Source organism: Bubalus kerabau, chromosome 1, assembly GCF_029407905.1.
Source record: "Bubalus kerabau isolate K-KA32 ecotype Philippines breed swamp buffalo chromosome 1, PCC_UOA_SB_1v2, whole genome shotgun sequence".
Classification (NCBI taxonomy): Eukaryota; Metazoa; Chordata; class Mammalia; order Artiodactyla; family Bovidae; genus Bubalus; species Bubalus kerabau.
In genome coordinates, this window is record NC_073624.1 from 183,214,425 (window position 1) to 183,233,959 (window position 19,535).

A 19,535-nucleotide genomic window follows, 5' to 3' on the forward strand; every position below is an offset into this window, starting at 1 on the left:
ACAGTAGTGGAGGAGGGTCACTCCCACCCAGGCTTAAATTCCAGGGTCCCAGACTTTTTCTCCAAACAGTCTCTGTCGAAGAGCTTAGTCACTTTCAAACCTGCAGCCTCCATCTAGGGCCTGGAATTAGAGGCTAGAGCTTTATACCAGATCCTTTATCTCAGTCAGGCCCCCAAATGGGGTTCCAGCCTGATGCTAAATCCTCACCCACCTGCCTGACCCCACAATAAGGTACCAGCCTCACCCCCTGTCTCCCCTGTGTGCGCTCAGTCATGCCTGACTCTTTGGAGACTTCATGGGCTATGGCCCGCCAGGCTCCTCTGTCCATGGAATTCTCCATGCAAGAATATTGGAGTGGGTTGCCTTTTCCTTCTCCAGGGGATCTTCCTGACCCAGGGTCAAACCTGGGTCTCCTGTATCACAGGCAGATTCTTTGTTGTCTGAGCCACCAGAGAAACCCAAACTCTTAATCTTCAAATAAAGCCCCCCACCTCCATCCTCCTCGCTCTTCTCCCAGACTCAGATCCCAGCGGGATGTCCCAGGCAAAACTCCGAATCCTTACGCATTTCCCTAATTAAATTAGGGAGTCTGGTCCTACCCTCAAGCAGGGCACTGCTGCAGGGACGGGTGGACCCCTGTCATTCCTGGGGTGAGGCAGAACGCTCCCTTCACCCCACTGGGAACCCACCCCCACCCCAGTGTGAGGAGGACCCAGGGGGTCAGGTCAGGCGGAGCTGTCTGTGCAATTGAACAAGCGCAGACAGGCAGGATCTGAGAGAGCTTCCGCAGGGAGGAACCCAAGGGGCGTGTCCCGGGCCCTGAACTGCCCCGCCCCCCATGGGGAAGAGGGAGAAGCCTCCCTCCCGGCCTCTGACTCTTACACAAAGAGACTTTGTGTCCCTGGGGAGGAGGGTGTGGGGACCCATGTGGCGTGAGGGGGAGGGGGGGCCCTGAGTGGGAGGAGGAGAGGGAATCTCCTCAAGTCACTTCTATTCCCTCTTCAGGGACACCCGGAGACCAAGACTTCCCTAGCTGAAGACCCATAAAGTTCCTGCCCTGCCCTGTTTTGTTAGGAAGTTCTTCCTATAGTCTAACCTCATCTTCCATTTCTATGCCTTCTCTCTTTGAAAGGACCCTTCTGGGACCACACTCTCTCCACCAGAGATTCTTTGCCCAGGGTAGAAACAGCAAGAGAACACCCCTGCTCATTCCCCATGCACCCCAACTCCCCCCCAGCCCTGAATAACTTATCATCATAACAAAAGCCGCCAGTTATGAGTGTATTGGGGAGGAGAGGAAATATTTGACAGATAAAAGTAAAGGACTATATTGAAGTTAAGGGATTCTCCCCACCCCGTGGCTGCCTGTGCAAAGTCAGTTTATAATCGAGGGATCCCAGGGTCCCTTCACGCTGCTGGGGATCAGGTGGAGGGTGCTTAGGAGAGAGCAGATGAGCGGATGACAGGTGGTGGGAGTCAGCTGCTGGCCAGTGGAGGTCACGCGTCCAGGGAGGAATCAACATGGCCGATGCACCCCGGACTGTACTCATCTCAGGATGCTCCTCTGGGATCGGCTTGCAGCTGGCACTGCAGCTGGCTCATGACCCCAGGCAGCGCTACCAGGGTAAGGGGCCTGGAGGTGGGGAGGACAGGCCAGGAAAGACAGGAGTGGGCATGGTTTCCCAGGACCCCTCAGCTCTCCCCGAACTATTTCCGCTAGTCCATGCCTTCAGCTGCCTTGGTGAACTTGGAGAGAACCCAGAACACCGAGAGGCCCCCTTCCCACCTCTGCTTGTGAATCATCCCCTATCCAAAGAAAGCTTCTGATGCACCTATTGGGTCTCAGGTTTTAGGTGTGGAAATACAGCTGCAAAAAAAAAAAAAAAAAAAAAAAGACAAAAATCTGGGGGAGGAGAGGGAAGACAAATACTAAACATAATTTAATTGTATTATATGGCTAGTGCTGATGAGTGGTCAGAAGCAAAATAAAGGAAGCGGGGTGGACGTGTGTGATATTTTTAGAAGGGCTGGCTGGGAAGGACTTTTCTGAGGTTTCACTTACGCATTCCCCTCCCCCACACCTCCCCAGATTACTATTCAGTGATAAGCCTCTTAAGTGACCCTGACCTTGAGGGTTTGGGGAGGGAAGGGCGCTGTACATCTAAAGACTTGGCCTCCTGCCGCTCTAGAGTCAATGGCCCCAATCTGCACCCCACCCAGAACCTCTGACCCAGAGCACACTAGAGTCAAAGGGAGTCAAGCAGCCAAAGGGCCATTACTTAATAGGAGGATGCAAGGGGGAGGACATTGCCCCACTTGGCAAGGCTGCTTCTCCCAGGGCTCTGCTCTCTGTCTTAGAGAGATGCACAACTTTGGCAAAACCCATGGTCAGAGGAGCCTGGCGGGCTACAGTCCATGGGGTTGCAGAGAGTCGGATTTGACTTAGCAACTAAACAACAAGGATAAATTAGGCAAGAAACTTCATTTTGTTGAGACTTGGTGAGTTAATGGGGATAATAACATTATCTATGTGTTCTGATTACTACTGTTAAAAACAGAGCACCCAAAAATGTATGGCATACAACAGCTGTGATCACCTTTCTTGAGAGATTTACAAAGGTTATGAATTTGGAAGAGCTTAGCTGGGCAGTTCAGGCTCAAGGTCAAAGGCTACAACAGAGGAGACTGGAACACGTCAGGGTTGGGCAGACATCTCTCTCCCTTCCAGCCATCTGGGGGCTGCTTCATGGGTCTTTCTGTCTGGGCTGGCTTGGGCTTCCTCCCAGCATGGTGGCCTCAGGACAGGGCTGCTATAGGGTGGCTAAAGGCTTCAAGAGTAAGTGTTCCAGCAAGCAAGGCAGAAACTGCAACATCTTTTCCATCCTAATCTCCGAAGCCACACAGGGTTACCTTTACCACAGTCTATTGATTCCCAGATAGTCACAGGATTCAAGAATCAGATTTCATGTACTGCTGGGTGAGAAGCTACATTGTAGAAGAGCATGAGCAATAAAAGATGTTGTGGCCATCTTTGGAAAATAAGTCAATGACCTAATCATAGGATTCCTGTGAGGATTAAAGTTAGCACTTATTAAAAAATGTTTAGCATAGTATATGGCACATAGTAGGTATTCAATAAATTGCAATCTATGCTGATGATGTAAATGTGGCTATTCATACTTACATGTGCATATTTGCACATATGTTGACTTTATTTTTTTATTGGAGGATAAGGTGGTGCTAGTTATAAAGAACCCACCTGCCAGTGCAGGAGACGAGAGATACACGGGTTCAAGCCCTGGGTCAGAAAGATCCCCTGGAGCAGGAAATGGTAACCCACTCCAGTATTCTTGCCTGGAGAATCCCATGGACAGAGGAGCCTGGCAGGCTACGGTCCATGGCGTCACAAAGAGTTGGACACGAAGTGACTTAGCACAGCACGGTGGCTTTACAATGTTGTGTTGGTTTCTGCCATACAATGCGAATCAGCCACAATTCTATTATATCCCCTCCTTCCCACTCCCATTCCTCTAGGTCATCACAGAATGGAGGCTGGGCTCCCTGTGTTATACAGCAGCTTCCCACTATCTATTTTACACGTGGTAGTGTATATATGTCAATGCTACGTTCTCAATTCATCCTACCCTCTCCTTCCCCCACTGTGTCCATTCTCTACATCTGTGTCTCCATTCCTTCCCTGCAAATAAGCTTACCAGTACTATTTTTCTAGATTCCATATATATGCGTAATATACAACATTTGTTTTTGTCTTTCTGACTTACTTCACTCCGTATAACAGGCATATGTTGACTTTAGATGTGCGGCATTTCCTTTCTCAAGCCAATCTGTTCTATGTTTATTTTATTGTCTTACCTACTGGTTCTGAATTCCTTGAGGGCATGCACTTTATCTTATTTCATGGGATAGCCTCTGCACCTCGAATAGGGCATAGGGTAGAGTGAACGTAAATAAATGTTTGTTAGATGAATGGATGGATGGATGGAGGTACATATAAATGTCTGTACATAAGTATGCATTTGTGATTGTATGGTGAATGTAGATGTATAAGCCTATGAGTCTCCATTCCTCTGTGACATTCCTCATGCAGTACCACAGGAACATGGAAGTTCACTCATAGGGTAAAGGAACCCCAGTGCTTGCTCCAACTCTGCTCTCTGTTCCCAGTGGTGGCCACCATGAGGGACCTGGGAAAGAAGGGGACACTGGAGGCAGCCGCTGGGGAGGCTCTGGGTCAGACCCTCACCGTGGCCCAGCTGGACGTGTGCAGTGATGAGTCAGTGGCCCAGTGTCTCAGCTGCATCCAGGGAGGGGAAGTGGACGTGCTGGGTGAGTCTGAGCATCCCCTGGGGTCACTTGCCTCCTCCTTGGCCTAAGCAGAGATCCTCAATCACAGCAAGCCCTCTCCAGTGTCTGGGAACCAGCTCTCTTGTTTCACCAGCAACCTCTGACACTGTACGGAAGGGGTAGACCGGTTGGCTAAGAGCCCAGGATACCATTCAGTTTATTAAAGAAACAAAAAATAAATTAAGATCTGGGAATAGGGTGGATTTTTTTAATGGAACTTCTCACGTATGAAGAAAACCATACGTGGTTGGGGAAATTAATTTGATGAGTCATTGAGGGAAAGGAGCATGATGAAGAAGCAACTCATGGTCCCTAAATGGTCCTCTAAGAAGGGGTGGATGTGGCTCTTTTGATGCAATTTGGGGTCAGAGCTGAATTGCTCATGCATTGAAGGAGAGGCTGTTCCCAGCAGTCCTCTTCCCCACCCAGGGTTAAGAGTCCCCTATAACAAATGTTAAACTGTATCTAAAGATTTTCAAGGCTCCACATTTGTCTGCCCTAGATACCCTGGATTAACCCCAGACCTGGAGTGGGCGGGGAGGACAATTTAGTGAGTGTCCCTGGGAGAGTGACCCTAGAAGGGTTGGGGAACTTCAAAGTAACCCTCACTCCTACCCCACTTAGTGAATAATGCTGGAGTGGGCCTGGTGGGGCCCTTGGAAGGGCTCAGCCTAGCTGCCATGCAGAACGTCTTTGATACCAACTTTTTTGGGGCTGTCCGGCTGGTCAAAGCTGTGCTTCCCAGCATGAAGAGGAGGCGACAGGGCCACATCGTGCTGGTCAGCAGTGTCATGGGGCTGCAGGGTGAGTCCTGAGGATCCAATGCTGGGGATCCTCCCAGTGTCTGACCCTCCCCCAGCTGGAAGGATGGCAACTAGGTTTTAACTCATATTCCCTAAATAGTCCTGCATTGAGAAGAATACTGAACTTCAGGAGGAAGAAGTTCTGGGATAGATTAATTATGTCTACCATGGTACAGGAGTAGACAGGGCTGGTATACATGCTGCCAATGGCCATCCACATCCATTATCAACCCCACTTCTGGAGACCTCCAAAAATCTCTTCCAACCATCCCACAAAACTGAAAGGAACCATCAGCACTCCTCCAGAGACTCCTTCTTGCCAGACCCCATCAGACCCCAGAGATGTCTAGATCTGGGACTCTGAGGTTCTGCAGGAAAGAGAGTGGTGATTGACTAGAGATGTCTGCTATAGGCCTACTATGGAGGCCACCTACTTGCCATCCTTGTGCCTGGCTCTTTCCTCCTTGAACCTCTCTCAACTTCCTTCCTCTCCCTGGAAATTTCCTTGGAGCTGCCCCTCTCACCAGCAGCCCCCTATGGAATCCACCCTACTTGTAACCCTGACATGGAAAATCTGCATTTACCCAGCTCTCTGGTCCCTCTTCCAGCTACTCCCTGACTTTGGGGGGACACATTCACTGTTCAATAAAGGGGCCAATAAAGACCCTGGTGAGTGGGGTTGTCCTTGTGGACCCCAGGAATCCCATGACCAAGCGGCCCAAGTGTTTAGAGGATGGAGGGAAATCGGAGAGTTCCTTGGACTAAGGATGGATGGAATACTGCAAGGAAGAGGTGGGACCTGGCACCCCAACTTCATCCTGACCCCACACGGTCCCATAACACACTACCATACACCCACCACATTGGCCCCAGATATCCTCTGATCCCTAAATCCTCTTTGCTCTGTCTCCCAAGACCCCATCCCTCTGGACCCACCAAGCCCACCACCCAGACCCCCAAAGGGCCTGCCTTCCTGCCATTTTCTCAGGTGTCGTGTTCAATGAAGTCTACGCGGCCTCCAAGTTTGCCATGGAGGGGTTCTTCGAAAGTCTGGCTGTCCAGCTGCTACAGTTCAACATCTTGTGAGGCGGGCATTTGGACAGTGATGTGGGGATGGAGGCAGTGGCAGGACAGACAAGGAGAGAGGAGTAGCAGAGGAGACGGGTGGGAGCAAGGAGGCATGAAGTAACAATGGGAGACATGGGGAAGTGAGGAGAAAAGAGGGACAGTATTGGAGACTTTCCTGGCGGTCCAGTGGCTAAGACTTCACTTCCAATGCAAGAGGCATGGGCTCAATCCTTGGTCAGGGAACTAAGATCCTACATGTCATGCAGCCACAAAAAAAAAAAAAAAAAAAAAAAAAAAACAGAGAGAGAAAGACAGAGAGACAGTATTAGACAAAATGGGGTATCTGGCCTCTGGGGGGCACCAGACTCTCTCCCTTCCCCCTTTTCTCAGCATCTCCCTGGTGGAGCCAGGCCCGGTTGTCACAGAATTTGAGGGCAAGCTCCTAGAGCAGGTTTCCACAGCCGAGTTCCCAGGCACCGACCCTGACACCCTGAGCTACTTTCGAGATCTGTACCTCCCAGCCTCCAGGGAGCTCTTTCACAACGTGGGACAGAGCCCACAGGATGTAGCCAAGGTGAGGTGGGGCCCGGAGCCCCAAGACATGGCTCAGGTATGTGAGGGGGCCCCTCCCTACAGAAACCCTGCCCCTCCTTGGGTCCCAGAGCTCAGGACTCCACCCCACAGGTCATCGTCAAGGTCATCGGCTCGGCCAGACCACCCTTGCGCCGACTGACCAACACCCGCTACACTCCACTGATCGCACTCAAGGCCATGGACCCCTCCGGCAGCCTGTATGTGCGAACCTCCCACCGCCTGCTCTTCCGCTGGCCACGCCTCCTCAACCTTGGCCTTCGGTGCCTGGCCTGCAGCTGCTTCCGCACCCCAGTGTGGCCCCGATGAACAGAGCCTCACCCAACCCTCCTCACCCCTGAACAACCAAGCCTCTTTAGTTCACATCCCTCTCTGGATGTACGACCCTTCACTCATTCATTCATTCATTCATTCAACAAACTCTGCCTGACACATTTTTGTGTCTGGGCATTGCTGGAACCCCAGAGAGCACTCAGCCTCCAGGCACAGACCCCTCTGTGGTCAAGGCTAGGAGCAGAGAGAGCAGACCCTGGGATCCTGGCATCCTGGGCTGAGGAGCCCAGATCAGAGAGCTGGAGTTGTGTCTGGGAACGCAAGGAAGGCTTCCTGGAGGAGGGGGCGTTGTCCCTGGACCTTGAAGGATGAAACAGGCTGTCTCAGTCAACCTCTAGACTTCATTATCTTCAGTCTAGGAATTTAGGAATGATCCAAACATTCCCATCCCTCCTGCCCTCCTACACACACACTCAAAGCCGGTTTGACTGAGGGGTTTCCAGACATTCTGGTCACATACTCCATCAGAAGGGCTTCCCAGGTGGTGCTAGTGGTAAAGAACCTGCCTGCCAATGTAGGAGATGTAAAAGATGAGGGTTCGATTCCTAAGTTGGGAAAATCCCCTGGAGGAGGACATGGCAACCCACTCCAATATTATTGCCTGGAGAATCCCCATGGACAGAGGAGCCCGGTGAGCTACAGTCCATAGGGTCACAAAGAATTGCACATGAATGAAGCAACGTAGCGTGCATGCATTCTATCAGTAAAATGTGTCTGCAGACACACCAGCAATGTATGTATATTTTTTTCATAAAATATATATTTGCAGCTAATAGTAATCACTGTAAGTAATAAAGCTCAATTTCTCATGTATAAATAAAAACATTAAAAAGAAATAGGGCCTTTCTCACACCTATTAGCATGACTACATTTTTTTAAATGCCCAGAAAATAGCAAGTGTTTGCAATGATGTAAAGAAATTGGATCCCTGTGCACTGTTGGTGGGCATCCCAGATGGATCAGCAGGTAAAGAATCCACCTGCAATGCAGGAGACACAGGAGACTCAGGTTCAATCCCAGGGTTGGGAAGACCCCCTGGAGAAGGAAACGGCAACCCACTCCAGTATTCTTGCTTGGAAAATCCCATAGACAGAGGAGCCTGGCAAGCTACAGTACATGGGGTCGCAAAGAGTCAGACCTGACCGAGCACTTGGCACGTTAGGTGTTAGACAGGTACTGTTGGTAAGAATGTAAAATGGTGCAGCCCCTATGGAAAGTGGTATGGCAGTTCCTCAAACAGTGAAATGAAATTATCATACGACTCAGCAGTTCCATTCCTGGGTATTACCCAAAAGAACTGAAAAGATATTGTACGCCCATGTTCAGCACAGCATTGTCCACAATAGGCAGAAGGAGGAACCAACCCAAATGTCCATCAACAGATGACTGGATAAACAAAGTGTGATCCATCCGTACAATGGAATATTTATTCAGCCTTAAAAAGGAAGGAAATTCTGACACGTGCTAAAACATGGATGAAACTTGAGGACATTCTGCTGAGTGAAAGAAGCCAGACACAAAAGGATAAATACTGTATGATTCCACGTATATGAGGTCCCTAGAGGAGTCAGATTCAAAGAGACAAAGTAGAATGGTGGGTGCCAGGGGCTGGGAAATGGGGGAATGGAGAGTTAGTGGTTAATGGCGATAGCGTTCCAGTTCTGCAAGATGAAGAAAGAGTTCTTGGAGATGGATGGTGGTGGCAGTCACACAGCAATGTGAATGTACTTATCACCAATGAACTGGAGGGGCTTCGCTGGCGGCTCAGTGGTAAAGAATCCACCTGCCAATGTAGAAGTCATGGGTTCAATCCCTGATCAGGGAAGATCCCCCACACCGTGGAGCAGCTGAGCCTGTGTGCCACAACTGTTGAGCCTGTGCTCTAGAGCCTGGGAGTCACCATTACTGAAGCCCGAGAGCCCTAGAGCCCATGCTCTACAACAAGAGAAGCCACCGCAACGAGAAGCCCAAGTACTCACAGCTAGAGAGGACTAGCGACTAGAGAGCAGTCCTTGCTCATTGCGACTAGAGAAAGGTGGCACACAGCAATGAAGATGCAGCACAGCCAAAAATAAATGAGCAATTTTTTTTTAATCTAGTCAACTATACACTTAAAAATAGTGAAGAGGGACTTCCCTGGTGGTCCAGTGGTTAAGACCCCATGCTCTCCGTGCAGGGGGGGTGCAGGTTCGATCCCTGGTCAGGGAACTCAGATCCTGCATGCCTCGGCCAAAAAAAAAAAAATAGTAAAGATGACACCTTTTGTATTGTATATACTTTGCCACAATTTAATTATTTTTTAAACCAATAAGGATTCCATCTGAACCCTGAGACAAGTGTCCCCCAAGTTTCTTGGCCCTCCTCTTGAGAATTCGGAAGCAAATGGACTCTGGGTATAAACACTGATTTTGCCTATCTTTCAGTGGGTGGCCCTGGGCAGGTGACTCCCCTGGTGTCATCTTCTACCAAGCAGGACTAGCAATAAAGTGCTGAAACCAAAGTCCTCTGGACTGTTTCATTTCACTTGGAATACTTGTTGTGGTTTTGGGTTCAATAACCACCTTGGAATGCCAAGCTCCAGGCAAAGTTTTTTAATTAAAGTTTGCTCGGCAGCCTTATGAGATGGAGTCACTCAGAACATCCCCAGTTTCAAGAGACAGGGGGTGGGAGGGGTGGGGAGAGGCAGGAATCTAGTCTGGGGCCATCCAACTCAGTCTATGCTGGTCCTTAGAACCTCTTCCAATAAAAGGGAAACTGAAAGGAAAATACCAGACCCTCAGAAGAGATCTCTTTGAGTCAGTGTGGGGGCTACTCAATATTTTTTCATATCAGTTCCTCCTTTCTGCTCCCTCTGTACTGGATTTTTGAATCAATGTTGGAATACCTGCAAAATAATATCTAAAAGTAGATAACGGTGATGGTTGCACAAGCTTATGAATCCACCCAAATCCACAGAATTGTGCACTTAAACAGGGCAATGTTTGTGGCACATAAATGATATCTCAATTAAAAAAAATTTTTTTTTGGCGTCTATCTGCAGAGGACGAGGGTTCGATCCCTGGTCAGGGAACTAAGATCCCCACATGCATGTGGGGCTCAGAGAGTAAAGAATCTCCCTGCAATGCAGGAGACCTGGGTTCCATCCCTGGGTTGGGAAGATTCCCCTGGAGAAGGGAATGGCTACCCACTCCAATATTCTTGCCTGGAGAATCCCATAGATAAAGGAGCCTGATAGGCTATAGCCCATAAGATCACAAAGAATTGGACATGACTGGACAACTAACACTTCCATGTTCATCCCCGTAATTTAATTTCACGTGACCTGAATACTGATTTTTAAATTAATTTTTATTGGAATATAGTATTCACCTGTGATGTAGGAGATACAGGTTCAATTTCTAGGTCTGGAAGATCCCCTGGAGAAAGAAACAGCAACCCACGCCAATATTCTTGCCTGGGAAATCCCATGGACAGAGGAGCCTGGCAGCCTACAGTCCAAGGGATCACAAAAGAGTCAGATGCAAATTAGTGACTAAACAACAGCACAATTGGTTTACAATGTTGTGTTCGTTTTTGCTGTACATCAGACTGAATCAGTTATACATATACATATTCTTTTTTATTTTTAAATCTTTTTCCATTCTTTTTTAGATTCTGTTTCCATATAGGTTAGTATGGGCTTCCTGCGGCCCAGTGGTGAAGAATCCACCTGCCAAAGCAAGAGACCCAGGTTAGATCCCTGAGTTGGAAAGATCCCCTGGAGATGGAAACAGCAACCTGCTCCAGTATTCTTGCCTGAAAAATTCCAGGGACAGAGGAGCCTGGTGGACTACAGTCCACGGGGTCACAAAACGCTGGACACAGCTGAGCGTCTAAGCACATAGGTCATTACACGGAAATGAGTAGAGTTTCCTATGTCAATTTTTAAATTAAATTAAATTTTAAAAATAATAGGTGAGGGACTTCCCTGGTGGTCCAGTGGTTGAGAATCCTTCTTCCAATGCAGGAGACTCGGGTTTGATCCCTGGTCAGGGAACTAGATCCCTCATGCCACAGCTAAAAGGTCCCATGTGCCACAACTAAGACCAGGTGAAGCCAGATAAAATAAATAGATAAATAAACACTGGGCTTCCCAGGTGGCGCTAGTGGTAAAGAACCCATTTGCCAATGCAGGAGACATGGGTTTGATCCCTGGGTTGGGAAGATCCCCTGGAGGAGGGCATGGCAAACCACTCCAGTATTCTTGCCTGGAGAATCCCATGCACAGAGGAGCCTGGCAGGCTCCATAGGGTCTCACAGAGTCAGATACGACTGAAGAGAATTAGCAGGCACAGACAAATAAACATTTAAAATAAAATAAAAAAGAGTAGATGAAACACACATGTGCAAAAGGTCTTTCACCAGGAGGCTCACCCAAGGATCAGATCAATCAATTTCCTTCATTGCATTTGGTTCTGCCAGTGGGAGGCATCAGCAGGAGGTCAGGGGGTGGGAGGGGAAAGACCAGGGTGTTTGTCCCTTCCATGCAGAGTCCCTGTGGATTCGAAGCACCTGTCCGTTTCAGGCCCTGACTCCAGTTTCTGAGGACCACGCCCTCCTTTTGCCCCTTTCAGCTAAAGATAATGATGGGACCCCATGGTTGGCAGCAGGAAGGCACTGCGTTATCCTCCATTAGGCTCCCGACCCCTGGCCCTTCCTTTAACCATTGTGCCTGTCCCCATCATTCCCCAAATTACCCACTGTGAGTGTGCTATCTCTTTCCATCTGGGACGCTGACTGATGGAACAACACACGCACTTGACAAGGCAGAGGAGCAAAGTGCATACACAGGAGCCTACCATCAGACTCTACCGTTAGAACATCATTGATATTGGCTGCCTGCCTCACTCCAAAGGTCTCCTCTGCCCTGAATCTTATGATTTTCCAGTATTTCCTTGCTTTAAAAAAAAAAAAAGAACTCCGATTTTTGTTTAGGACTTCCATAGTGGTACAGTGATTAAGGATCCGCCTTCCAATTCAAGGGACCTATTCAATCCCTGGTTGGGGAACTAAGATCCCACATGCCTTGGAGCAAGCTGCAACTACTGAGCCTGGGCGCTCTGGAGTCCATGCGCCGCAACTCAAGAGATGCCTACCTGCCACCACTGAGACTCAACACAGCCTAATTAATTAATGTAGAAACCTCCTTTAGAACTCTCCCTGATATTCTGTGATAACCTCTATGGGAAAAGTATTGGGAAAAGAATGGCTATATGTGTATATATTACTGAATCCCTTTGCTGTACACCAGAAAGTAACATAACATTGTAAAGCAACTATACTCCAACACAAAATAAAATCTGTATTTATAAAATGTTTTAAAAACTCCCTTAAGTAAATTATTTTAAAAGACACAATTACCTCCTTACCAAGAAGGAAGAGCCATCATACCCAGGATGAGTGAAGCCGAACTTGATTTTTATTTGCAGGTGGGGCAGACAGTATTCCAAACCCCGTTCATATAGATTTTTTTTTTTTTTTTTGTGGCTGCTCTATGTCTTCATTGCAGCTCACAGGCTTTCTCTAGTTGCAGCGAGCAGGGGTTGCTCTTCATTCTGGTGCACAAGTGTCTCATTGCGGTGGCTTTCTTGTTGCAGAGCATGGGCTCTAGGCACGTGGCTCCAATAGTTGTGGAGCACGGGCTTAGCTGCCCTGAGGCATGTGGGATCTTCCCAGACCTGTGTCCCCTGCATTGGCAGGCAGACTCCTAACCACTGGACCACCAGGGAAGTCTCCATATAGACTCTTGGAACAAGAACACACCAGACCTTCTCTCCCAGCTTCCCTTGCAGCTTGAGGGCAAGCATGTGACCTGATTCCACTCTGCAGATGCACAGGATTTAGAATGGAGAGCTGCCCACCTGGAGGAATGATCAGGAAGAGGAGGGGGCAGAAGGGATGTAAGCGTGGCATCACCAGTGTTGGCAACAAAAGCCAGAGCTGCTGGCTGGTTCCAGGGGGTGATTTAAACTGTGGTCTTAGCTGCTGTCCTGCCCTCACTTTGTCCTTTTCCATCTTCCAAGGCTGGTGATCCCATGAGCCCCCAGTATCCACCCGAGAAATTCCTCTGAAGCTTAAATCACCCTGAGTCAGTTTCTGTTGAGAATCAGGAAGAATCATAATCAACCCAGATAGCAACTCTACAAACAAATGCAGAGCCTCCCTGGTGACTCAGTGGTAAAGAATCTGCCTGCCAACGGAGGAGACATGAGTTCAATCCCTGGATCCCTGGTCCGGGAAGATCCCACATGCCACAGAGCAACTAAGTCCAGGCATCACAACTACTGAGCCTGTGCTCTGGAGCCCAGGAGCCACAACTACTGAAGCCCTCTTGCCCTAGAGCCTGCAACAAGAGAAGCCACCACAATGAGAAGCCCAACTAGAGAGTAGCATGGCAACTAGAGGGTAGCGTCCGGCTTGCTGCAACTAGAGAAAGCCCACCAGCAGCAAAGAAGACCCAGTCAAAATTAAATAAACAAACACATTTACAAAACAATTGCAGTGGGAAGAGAAAGGTTGCTATTAAATTCTAGGTGGATGCTACCGCTGACCAGCAGAGACTGATGAAAGCTCAGAAGGTGATAATAACCAGCCTACCTTTGACTCTTGATTTCTACACTCACACACCCCCCTCATCCCATCTTCCCATCTTAGCCAAAATAAGTCCATCCTAACTGCTCAAGCCAAAAATCTTGGCATTATCTCTATTTTCTTTCACACCTCATAGATGATCTATCAGGAGATCCTATTCACCTGACCTGCAAAGTATACTCAGAACCACGTACTTCAAAACACCTTCTTGGCCTCCAGCCTAGTCCAACCACCAAGATTTCTCACCTAGAATATTGCCCCAGCCTCCTCCCCTTCTGTGTTTTCCTCCCTACAATATATTCTCCAGACAACAGCCCAGAGGACCCTTAAAAATATCTTTCAAATAGTTAAAACATTCACAGTGCTTTTCAAAATCAAAAAATACAAAAGAACATACACAAAAATAAAAAATACATATTAAGAAATATTTTTAAGCCATTCTCTGACCCTCCTCGTTACTCAACTACCCAGTTTCTGATTCCCCACCCCTCCCTGTTATAACTTTCATGAGTTATTTATCCAGATTTTCTATCTGAATATACAAGGGAAAAAAATACCTGATGAATGGATAAATGAACTGTGGTATATACACACAAAGGAATAGTATTCAGCCTTAAAAAGGAAGGAACTTCTCTGGTGGTCCAATGGTTAGGAATTTGCCTTTTAATGCAGGGTACACAGGTTCGAGCCCGTGTCAGGGAACTAAGATTCCACGTGCCACCAGGCAACTAAGCCTGCATGATGCAATTAGAGAAGCCCACGCACTGCAACAAAGACCCAGAGCAAGCAAAATTTTAAAATAAGAGGGAAGGAAATCCTGACCTGTGCTACAACACAATGAAGCTTGAAGACATTATGCCAAGTAATACAAGCCAGATGTAAAAGAACAAATATATTGCGTGATTCTATTTATATGAGGTACCTAGAATATGTAAATTCATAGACAGGAAGTAAAAGTGGTTCAAAGAGTCTGGGGAATGGGAATGGGGAGTGAGGGTTTAATGGGGATAGAGTTTCAGTTTGGGAAGGTAAAAAGAGTTCTGGAGATGGATGGTGGTGGTGGGTCAACAACAATATGAATGTACTTAATGCCTGTGAACTGTACACGAAAAATGGTCAAAATGGTCAATTTCATGTTGTGTGTATTCTACCACAACTTTAAAAATAAGGGGGCTTCCCTGGTGGTTCAGTGGTTGGGACTGTGCCCCAGAGGGACATGTGTTCCAACCCTGGTCGGGGAACTAAGATTCCACATGCTGCAGGGGTGCAGCCAAAAATAATACAAAAAGTTTTTTTTAATTTTTTAAAATAAAATGCTCAAATACTACCTACATTTAAAAAATAAATAAAAATAAATGTGTAGCATTTTAGTGGAAAAAATGAATATACACTTTTAAAACTTTTTCACAAAAAGCAACATACTATACACATAAGAGTGAAGAGTGAAGGGATCTTTCCTTGAGTATGTCCTGGGAGTTTTCCCTCCATCAGCCGGAGCAGACTTCCTCATTCTTTGATTCAGCCGTAATATATTCCATTGTGTAGATGGGGGTAATTTATACAACTGGTCCTGGAGTTCATGAAGAATCTTAGGGGTTCTCTGCAACCTTTGGCTATGATAGAAATGGCTGCAATGAATAACCTTGTGTTTATACATCATTTCACACATGTGCAAGCATTTCTATCATGGGATTTCTTGGCCACAGAAGCTAAGCATTTGTAATCTTTATGAACATCATCAAATTCATCTCTACTGGGGAGGACTGAAGTCCACATATTAATATGCTCACTTTTTAACAGCTCAACCATATTGAGCATCATTTTGCCAATCTAACATGTAAAAATTGGTATCTCACATTCCTCTTATTTTAACTTGCATTGCTCTTAGCAAGGCCCAGTGTCTTTTAATGCATTAAAGAACCCTTGTGTTTCATTTTTTGTAAACATTCTGACTACACCATTTGCTCAATTTTTTTCCTATGGGATTTGCATATTTTATGTAAATATACAAATTTATATTTATATTTTTACCATTAATTCTTAGAAACTCTTTACATATTATAGACATTAAGGGGTCTATAATATGAAGTAGAGTTATGTTTTCCCAGGTTTTTTTTAACTTTTCTGTGGTGGCATTTGGCCCTTTTTTTTTTTATGAAGGTGCATTTGTTTATTTATTTATTTAGACTACACTGGGTCTTCCTTGCTGTGCTCGGTCCTCCTCTAGTTGTGGTGAGCACAGGCTACTCTGTAGGTTCAGTGCGTGGGCTTCTCATTGCAGCGGTTTCTCTCGTTACAGAGCATCAGCTCCAGGGCACACAGGCTCACTAGCTGCGGCACTTAGACTTAGTTACCCTGTACCATGGGGAATCTTCTTAGACCAGGGATGGAGCCCATGTCCCCTGCACTGGCAGGCGATTTCTAACCACTGGACCACCAGAGAAGTCCTGGCCTTGTTTTTATGTTGTGGAATTATTCACCTTTCTTCTCCTTGTTACTTTTGGATTTCAAGTCATAGTAACAAAGGGCATCCTCAGACTAATTTGCTAACACAGAAAGAAAATGCCCCTCCTTTCTTCAAAATTCTCCACGTTCCATCTCTAACTTAGATTCAAATCCACAACGATGAGGCCTCCTACATGATCTGACGCCTGAATATTCATCTCAAATTATCTCCATCACTCTCACCATCACTCACTCCAGTCCGGGAACACAGGCCTCCTTGCTGTTTCTTAAACCTCCACACACACTTCCGCCTCAGGGCCTTTGCACTCGCTGTTTCCTCTGCCTAGAACACTTTTCCCAAATTTCCACAAGTTTCCCTCCTTGATCTCATACAGGGACTCAGAGGGGCCCCTCCCTGATCACCAAAAGATGGCACAAGCAGATTCATTGTATACCTTGGACCTGCTTTATTTCTCATCACCTGACATATTTGTTTCTTGCCCATCTCCACCCATTAGAACATCGTCTCCACGGGGAGGAGACTGTTCGTGTGCTCAGTTGCATCATCGGCACCTATGGCACACGGTTGCTTGTTGTTCAGTTGCTAAGTCGCACCTGACTCTTTGTGACCCCAAGGACTGTAGCCCACCAGGCTCCTCTGCCCATGGAATTCTCCAGGCAAGAATACTGGAGTGGGTAGCCATTCCCTTCTTCAGGGGATCTTCCCGACCCAGGGATTGAATCCAGATCTCCTGATTTACAGGCAAATTCTTTACTGTCTGAGCCACCGTGGAAGCCCTGAGATTCTCTGATTTCAGCCTAAATACAACTTTCTCCAGGAAACCTTCCTTTACTCCTCAGACTAAATGGGTTAGCAGGCTCCTCTGGGCTCTCACATCTGCTTATTTATGAGTAGTTCTCCCTGACCTGGCTGTGAGCTCTTTGGGGACACATATTATTGAAATTCCATGGTGCTTTCAGACCCAGTAATCAACCCCAAATGTGATTGCTAAATTATTCTTTCTCCTCTGTTGGCAATAAGCTTCCCTTGAAAACTCTGACAGCCTTCAGAGACCGCCTTTGACCAGCAGAGAAGGCATGCGATTCCCTTAGGGAACAGGAAGCAAAGCCAGTTCTAGAAGCTCTGAGGAAGCCAAGAAATGGCCCAAGGAGCCTGGGCTAGGACTGGAAGTGACTAAATTGGCCACATCCCGGCCATGCCTTCCACACTAAGAAGCTCCTGACTGCAATCAACCGTACCTCTCTGAGCATCTGTTTCCTCATCTGTAGAATGGAGCAGTTGGTGGAAAGTCCCACCAAGCGCAGGAATTCGTAGGTGTACTACAAATGACAACTATCCGTTGTTATGTTGTTATGCGTGTTATTCCCTGTCTCCTGGGTCCTTCCCGGCCTTTCCCGGGAAGCCTCGGGCTGGAAGCCCAGGCGAAGGGGGACGAAAACAGAGGCCATAAATCCGTGCAAAGCCGCCCCTCCCGCCCCGGCCTCCTTTCTGCAAGCCCGGTGTCCCAGGGAGGGAGGGGGAAGGAGGGCGGAATCAGCGGCGGGAGCAGCAGCTGCTCTGGGCTGGCCGCCAAAGTCCCCTCCCTCCGCCACTGACATTCCTGCGGGAGGAGGCCGAGCGCTGCTCAGCGTCTGGCCGGAGGTTCGCTGGCGCCCTCTCGTGGCCAAGTTCAAGAGGTTGGACTTTATCACTGGTGGCTGCCGAAGACTTGGGTGGAACCCATGGCTGCTCTCCCCAGTTCCTACCCTTCTTGGGCTCCCTCTATGTTTCGTTTTTTAATCGAAGTAGAGTTGATTTACAGTGTTGTGTTAGTTTCTGGTGTATAGCAAGGTGATTGAGCCATAGGTTTCTCTGGTGGCTCAGATGGTAGAGAAACTGCCTGTAATGCTGGAGACCCGGGTTCTATCCCTGGGTCGGGAAGATCCCCTGGGGGAGGAAATGACAACCCCATCCAGTATTCTTGCCGGGAGAATCCCATGGACAGAGGAGCCTGGCGGGCTACAGTCCATGGGGTCGCCAAGAGTCCGGCACCACTGAGAGACTAACTCTTTCACTTTCATATATATATAAGTATATTCTTTCTCATATTCTTTTTCATTATTTCTAAGTCTTAATTGAATATGTTACAATATTGCTTTCTATTTTGTTGGATTTTGGCCCCCAGGCATGTGAGATCTCCTCGACCAGGAAACTGAAAGAAAATTAAAAGTCACTCGGTCGTGTCCGATTCTGTGCCACTCCATGGACTATACAGTCCATGGAATTCTCCTGGCCAGAATACTGGAGTGGGTAAGCCTTTCCCTTCTCCTCGACCACGGATGGAACCCAAACCCCCTGAATTGGAAAGCAAAGTCTTAACAATGGACCAACAGGTCCTCTCCATTATGATTTATTACAGTATATTGACTGTAGTTTCCTATGCTATACAACAGGACCTCATTGTTTATCCATTTTATTGATATATATATATATATATATATATATATATATATATATATATATATATATATAGTTGTTTGCATCTGCTAATTTGGGCTCCCTCTTAAGTCCAGATTCCGAGGCTCAGTTCCATCTGTTAACTTTCTGTGTGACCTGAGTGAGTCACTTAACCTCTCTGTGCTTCAGTTTACTAGCTGTACAGTTTGGGGCAGGAGACTTCACTTTGAGTTTTTTTCCCCTGCAAAATGGGCCAATGATGGATCTTTAGATTGCTGAGAGGATTCAAAGAGTCCAGGTGAATGTGGCTATGGTAAATATCCACTCCAGGAGGGTGGTGGTTTCCATTCTGTTCACTGCTGTGTCCCCAGCACCTACAGCAAGGCTGGGCATGCAGTAGATGCTCAAATTTACTTCAATTATTGAGCAAACACTTATCATTTTTCTTTTGGGGGACCTGGATTGGGGTGGGATGGAGGGGTCAGGTGGATGAGATATGAACTCCTGTTATCACTCATTCAGTCAGCACCCATTCTTACCCCCATCCATTAGTTCATTGGGTGGCAAGGCTATATCTCAAAGGATCCCCACCCAAGTAGTCTAAGTGCTTCCTGCCTCCTCTGCTGCTCACTGGCACCCTAGGGCAGTTTTTCTTTCCTGGACCCACTTCCAAATCAAAATACTGATAGAAACTCAAGAGACTGCTGCAGGCCTGAGTGTGCTGCAGAGAGGCTTGGAGGCACCTACCTAGCAAAGATTCCCACTCAGGAGACAGAGGCATTGGCATGGAGGAAGGAGCCCAGACTAGAGAGAAAGATGAGATTATATAAGTCTCTGCAGCC

At 47.5% G+C, this 19,535-nt stretch overlaps 1 protein-coding gene across 1 annotated transcript; it reads left to right on the plus strand.

Annotated features, from left to right (window-relative positions):
- Nucleotides 1-1,333: 1,333 nt before the first annotated feature.
- Nucleotides 1,334-7,136, plus strand: RDH8 (retinol dehydrogenase 8). Its single transcript, XM_055566598.1, has 6 exons — nt 1,334-1,624; nt 4,186-4,347; nt 4,990-5,169; nt 6,157-6,250; nt 6,627-6,810; nt 6,921-7,136. Exons 1-6 carry the CDS (start codon nt 1,522-1,524, stop codon nt 7,134-7,136), a joined length of 939 nt encoding a protein of 312 aa, XP_055422573.1. The 5' UTR covers nt 1,334-1,521.
- The last annotated feature ends 12,399 nt before the right edge of the window (nt 7,137-19,535 follow it).

Excerpts from the sequence above, each read along its gene's own strand:
- RDH8 (XM_055566598.1), top strand. The coding sequence starts at position 1,522 with ATGGCCGATGCACCCCGGACTGTACTCATCTCAGGATGCTCCTCTGGG. Across the intron at positions 5,170-6,156 it reads CAGTGTCATGGGGCTGCAGG|GTGTCGTGTTCAATGAAGTC; the intron begins GTGAGTCCTGAG and ends CCATTTTCTCAG. Across the intron at positions 6,811-6,920 it reads GCCCACAGGATGTAGCCAAG|GTCATCGTCAAGGTCATCGG; the intron begins GTGAGGTGGGGC and ends TCCACCCCACAG.